The sequence below is a fragment of the Condylostylus longicornis genome, unplaced genomic scaffold, assembly GCF_029603195.1.
Source record: "Condylostylus longicornis isolate FDR11 unplaced genomic scaffold, ASM2960319v2 ptg000239l, whole genome shotgun sequence".
Classification (NCBI taxonomy): domain Eukaryota; kingdom Metazoa; phylum Arthropoda; class Insecta; order Diptera; family Dolichopodidae; genus Condylostylus; species Condylostylus longicornis.
Window position 1 is genome coordinate 212,648 of NW_026578206.1, and position 6,363 is coordinate 219,010.

The 6,363-nt window shown below is 26.1% G+C and overlaps 1 protein-coding gene across 1 annotated transcript; it reads right to left on the minus strand.

Moving 5' to 3' along the window:
* Positions 1-2,724: 2,724 nt before the first annotated feature.
* On the minus strand, positions 2,725-5,443 carry LOC129616534 (gastrula zinc finger protein XlCGF26.1-like). Its single transcript, XM_055532190.1, has 7 exons — positions 5,164-5,443; positions 4,422-5,107; positions 4,166-4,372; positions 3,940-4,116; positions 3,687-3,888; positions 3,405-3,603; positions 2,725-3,348 (listed from the first exon to the last, which is right to left on the minus strand). Exons 1-7 carry the CDS (start codon positions 5,272-5,274, stop codon positions 3,308-3,310), a joined length of 1,623 nt encoding a protein of 540 aa, XP_055388165.1. The 5' UTR covers positions 5,275-5,443; the 3' UTR covers positions 2,725-3,307.
* Positions 5,444-6,363: the final 920 nt, after the last annotated feature.

A 6,363-nucleotide genomic window follows, 5' to 3' on the forward strand; every position in this document is an offset into this window, starting at 1 on the left:
AATATTTCTATTATGGAAAAAAAAAAAATAAAAAATCAAGTGGTAAAATTCAACTTCAATCATTTCAATTACTTAATCATAGAGGAAAAAGAGCTTATTACATAATGACTTTTGATGGAGTTAGAATCTTTTTAATCCTATCTTACGGAGGAGGAATATTTAAAATACTGTTTTAGAGTCATTAAATTTTATATGTACTCATATTTATTGTTATTAATATTGTTTAGAGTTGTTCAGCAAAATTGTCAAACAAAACTGATAATATAAGAAATTTTTAAACACAATATGTTCATTGTGTAAAATATTGTGATATTAAAATACTTATAAATGTTTGCAATTTATAAAATAAATTGGTTCAAAGAGAAAAGAAATAATGAAAAGAAAACTACCTTTTTTTTTATTTTTTGCTAATAATGTCTTTATATCTAACAAGTCCCAATACTCAATTTTTTTTACGAAATATTACGAATTTTCGGCTTCGTTGCTGGTTTTTTCTTTAAATGCCACTGATCGTGTCATATTTTTTATTATTTTTTTCTTTTTTTTACGTAAAAAAGAGTTTAATATTTTAAAAAATCTCAGGATATTATACACATTTTTTAAAAAGCTTCCCATTTAAATTCTATTGCACGAAAAAGAAAGAAAGGTAGGAGGAAAGAAAAAATGAAAAAAAAATTCAAATTCATATTTCACTATGGTTTCAAATGTTAATGAGGAAGGATGTATGATTTTTTCTGCACAGTTTGTATTTCCCAATAAGGTAAGTTGAGTAGTGTCGGCTAACAAAAATGTTAATAAAAGTAATATAGGTTGACACATTTCATTTATCTCATTTCGGTTATTTATACGTTACTTATAAAATTGTTTCGAATAATTTTAGTTAGTTTTTAAGTTATTAAAAGTTAATATATATGTACCTACTTCCAATCAATTTCTTTTTAAATAATTATTTTAAAACTATTTCAAACATGTTATATTGAGTGCTTTAAAAATTTTGTTGTGCCCTTCTTTCATATTTTATTAGCAGGTAAACAAGAGCAATCTATTTAAAAAATGTCCCTGCATGTGTATGTATGACCTATCTTAATTCTAAACGGAAAGAATTTTAAAATACCTGAACAAAAATTTTAAAATACCTGTTATTTTACAGTCGGAATTTTTGAGTCATTTGGTAAAATACCATTTATTTCAAAAATAGAAAAATATTCAAATCCGGTCATAAAAATATGATTGTTTTTTCCAAACATTTTAAATATTTTTTTTCTTAGGTAATTGATATAAATGATAGTGAGTTTTTAATATTTTTCCAAATAAGAATAGAGGTAAAATTTTGAAGTTTATATAAAATTTGTATTTAACAAATAATATTTGATTGTATTTTAGATATTATTTTCTAATTCCATCTTACAATTTTTTCTTTACTACGTATTATATCAATATTTAAGAATTATCTTTCATTAATTATATTTTCAACTTGACACCACAGTTACTTCCCATATCTTGAGTTAACCTACCCTATGAGAAAAAAAAGCTGTTCACTTAAAAATAATGAAATGCTTTCAGTAGCATATAAAACGTTGAAGGCGATGGTTGTGCTTGTTGTTTTTCTGCTTTTTTTTAATTTTAAAATAATTATCAATGAAAATATTAATATATTTTTTTGATTTTTCAAATATATTTTCTAAATTTTACCTGCTTTATGATAAGTGTGAATTTATTTTAATATTTCTTCTCAAAAAATAGCCACTTCGATTTAAAAAAAAAACATATAAAATAAGGTCGTGCTTTCAAGTTTCTCTCTGAGCATTGGGACTTGTTAGATATAAAGACATTATTTGCTAATATATTTCGTGCGCTATATACGCACTTTATCAAAGCTGATTTTCTTTTAATTAAGACAACAAACAATAAAAATTGAAATCTATTAAAATTAGGAATATTATACCTGACTTAATATAATCTACCTGACTTAATCTAGAATTTGATTATTTATTTATTTTTGTTATTATTTACAAACTAAATTTATACCTGTTTTAAACCTTAAAACTGGTCAAATAATTAATTTAAAGAGCCAAGTAGCCGCGTTACCTTCAATTGTAATAATTGCGATAAATTTTACATAGGATAAACGAAGAGACCCGTTACAACAAGACTTAAGGAACATTTAAGTGAAATAAAACGTGCAAGGAGAGTAGGATTTAACCGCATTTTCGATTCTATGGTTGCAAAACACATTTATGAAATGGATCACACAATCACGGAAGATAACTTAAAGGTATTAAAAGAGGTACAAGAAAGCAGGAGAGAAGTTCATGAAAGCATGCAGATATACAAATCAAACAAGGACTACCTACTGAACACGGACGAAGGTAACGCGGCTACTTGGCTCTTTAAATTAATTATTTGACCAGTTTTAAGGTTTAAAACAGGTATAAATTTAGTTTGTAAATAAAAAAAAAAAATATATAATCAAATTCTAGATTAAGTCAGGTATAATATTCCTAATTTTAATAGATTTAAATTTTTATTGTTTGTTGTCTTAATTAGAAGAAAATCAGCTTTGATAAAGTGCGTATGTAGCGCACGAAATATATTAGCAAAAAATAAAAAAAAAAAGTATTTTATTCCTAATAAAAGGAAGTTTTCTTTTCATACCAATAAAAAAAAGAATTATATTTCGGAAAAATTATCAACCATTAAAAAAAATTTTTTTTTGAAGAAATAATGAGTTTTATTTAAATCTGTTTTTTTCTTTTACAGATATCTAAAATGAAAAAAAATTTGCAATATTTTTTAGTTTCAACTTTAAAAAATTTTTAAACTTATCCTTCTTATAAATTACACATATTTTATTGTAGAGGCTAGTCAATAAAATAAATACGCTCCTGTTTCGACTTTGACATTGCTCAAGTCAAAGAAAGAAAAAATTAGTTTTATTGTTTTTTCAAGATGCTCTTTCCTTTAGTATTTCTAATTCGTTGTCTCATAAGAATACGCATAAATTCCTCAGCTGTGAACTCTCACTATATCTTATCTCTTCTTTAAAAAAATAAAACCTGGCATAACCAGGAAAACATGCTTTGACAGTTTTAAGATTTTAAAGTTTTTAAAACACTAAATTTTACTTTATAAAACTTGAAAAAACTTTGAACATTAAGAAAATAAAACAAGAATGTTATTTTCGCTCATTTTTGTTAAAAAAATATTATACTAGATGCTTTGTATACAAAAAACTTTGTAGTTTTTTCAAGTTTTATAAAGTTTTTAAACATTTTCTAATACCAGACAGGCATTTTATTTTTAAAATCTAAGTAAAAATAAAATAGACGCTCAGTCGCAACATTTGTTCTGCAAGAAATTATAATACAGTTGCTTATTGTAATTTTATATTTCAGGTTTTTAACCCAAAGCTTCATGTTCCTTTTGCAGAGAAAATTTCTTTGCCCGCGAAGCCATATTAGATTTCCTTTTTGCACGTTCTTCATCAAATTCTTTGCGATGCATTTTTTTTCTGTGATGGTGAACGTTAGAATGATGAGTAAATGTTCGGGGACAATGCGGACAAGTGTACAAATGCTCTCCGGTATGCACTGTCATGTGCTCCTAAAATTTTTAAATTTTATATACATACATACATACATACATAAATAAAATGTCATTTTCATTTAAATACAAAAACATCGCACTTTTAAATCTATTCGTCTTCTAAATGCTTTTTCACATACACTACATTTATGAATTTTATTACTTTCATTATGTGCAAACTTAATGTGGCTTTTCAAAGCTATTTCGTTAGGAGATGATTTATTGCAATGTGGACATCGATGTTCCAAATGCGCCGTATTATGCTTTATCATATGTCTTTTTAATTTATATTTGTTGGCTAACCTACATAAGTGAGAATATTAAACGGTTTAAAATTGTAAAAAAAAAGCTAACCAATCTCCACAAACTTCACATTGGGCTTTTGGTTCAGAAATTCCTTCATGTTCCAAGCAATGTCTTTTTAAATCCTGTGGATTTTGATATTTTTTACCACAAAGGGCACATATTCCTCCATAACGGCCTTCATGTACTGTTATTTTATGTGTACGAAGAACTCCCTGCGTTGGGAAACTATGAAAAACATTAATTACGTTACTTTCAATATTAAATTAAAATTTACGTTTTTTCACATTGATCACAAAGAAACTGTTTCTCATTTTCTGGGACGTGTGTTAACATGTGCCGAACTAAGATTCCTTTTTGTGCAAATGATTTTCCACAAATCTCACAGCTATATTTTCTTACTTTTTCTGCTAGAGTATGCTTGTTTTTGATGTGGAGGGTAACATATTTTTTACTGCCTAGTTGCTTATCACAATGGGGACATCTATTTAAACTTAAATTAATTGATTGATTTTAAAAATTTTATAACTTGCCTAAATTCGTGAGGATAACAATGCATTTTTAGGTGATGCACAAATTTGTAGCGCTTATAAAATTTCTTTTCGCAACAAATTGCATAGCCCTCTTCATTATGTACTGCTGCAAAATGCTTCCTTAATTCCAAAAACGTTGGTATTTCAATTGTACATATATGACACGTTATTCGTTTCATTTTAAAGATTTCTTCGTCCGAAACTACTTCACCAGATTTTTTTTGTCTAAGTATTTCTGAATTAATAGATTTTGTTTCTTTGAGTAATTGTTTTCCACATTTACGTTTAGATTTTAGTTTGCTTCCAAATTTGAGCTCCTCAAATACATTTTTTTCATTTGGTATTAGTTTCAATTCAACTGTAGTTCGTTCTATTTTCTCATTAATATTATCATATGATTCACACTTTAAAGAATCTTGAACTGAGCCATTTAACATATCTTGTCGAAAATCTGGATTTGATAATGAGTCTTTGTCAATTTTTTCTTCACTATTCAATGACTCGTTCATTTCAATGACTTCACATTTGAGTCCAAAATCATTACTTTGAATTATACTTGTGAAATTACTGATACTCTCAAGTTCTTTTTGCGAATTTTCAACGGTGATATATAAACTGTGAAAGCTATCTACTATAGACCAACAATTTCTGCATATATACAAGGATTTAATATCATTTTCCCTTGGCTAAAAAATATTCAATATCTTAAATCTTAATAAACTTAAAGAATTGATTAACTTACTTCGAACCAAAAGTGTTTCCGAATTATTGTGACGGCATTTAAACTACGACCTTCTGCTTCAAAGAAATGAAAGCAATTATTTGTTTCAAGTGAACAGAGCCTGCATATCATTTTTGTCAACTGAAAAATTATTTTTTTTGAATTTTTAATTTTCACTGTATCTAAGTAAGTATGATAAGCAAATAATGGGAATATTTTTTTTTTAATTTATACTTTTTAACATATATTTATCACAGCTGACAGGTATTTTCGTAATGTCAAGTTAAGTACATATTACGGCTGACAGAAATACAGGGCTGGACGCTAAGAGAGTGATAGTTCACAGCTGAAGAATTTACACGTATTCTTATGGGATCTGTAGAGGATTCTTCTTAATATCATAAATCTCCCACAAGATCAACTTTTGTCAAATATTTAATCAGAAAAAGTTAAAATTCAATCTTTTACTACTTTACTAGTTCTTACATTCTTAAAGTTTTGTGTTATTAAAGCATTCAAAAATTAATTTAAACAAAACCTTCCAGGTTCCGTTCATTTTTTTAAGATTTCAATAAGTGCTATACTACAAGAAAAAACAATAGAACAATTTTTTTAATTTTTCAAATTTGAGAAAATGTATATTTGATTTAACGAGTTTGCTATAATATGTCTCCAAAAATGCATACTTCTGATATAATCACATATATATCTACATACATATGTATATATTTTTCATGTGTATACTATATTAATTAAATTTATACGCTTAATTCATAAAAATATTGAATATGTGAATTCTTTTTATATTAAAAGTCGTTGATATATTAAGTCATCATAATTAGCCACTGATCATGTCATATTATTTTTTTCTTTTTTTACTTAAAAAAAGAGTTTAATATTTTAAAAAATCTCAGGATATAATGTCTTTACATCTAACAAGTCCCAATACTCAATTTTTTTTACGAAATATTACGAATTTTTGGCTTCGTTCCTCTTTTTTTCTTTAAATGTCACTTTTTTCTTTTTTTTACGTAAAAAAGAGTTTAATATTTTAAAAAATCTCAGGATATTATACACATTTTTTAAAAAGCTTCCCATTTAAATTCTATTGCACGAAAAAGAAAGAAAGGAAAGAGGAAAAAAAAAATGAAAAGAAATTTGAAATTCATATTTTAGTATGGTTTCAAACAAAGTATATCTAGTAACAAGTAGTTCGGCTCT

Bases quoted from the DNA above. Each gene is read 5' to 3' on its own strand.
- LOC129616534 (XM_055532190.1), bottom strand. From the start codon at position 5,274: ATGATATGCAGGCTCTGTTCACTTGAAACAAATAATTGCTTTCATTTC. The intron at 4,373-4,421 runs GCAAGTTATAAA...AAGTTTAAATAG, and splicing joins TGTTATCCTCACGAATTTAG to ATGTCCCCATTGTGATAAGC. The intron at 4,117-4,165 runs GTAAATTTTAAT...TGTTTTTCATAG, and splicing joins TGTGATCAATGTGAAAAAAC to TTTCCCAACGCAGGGAGTTC.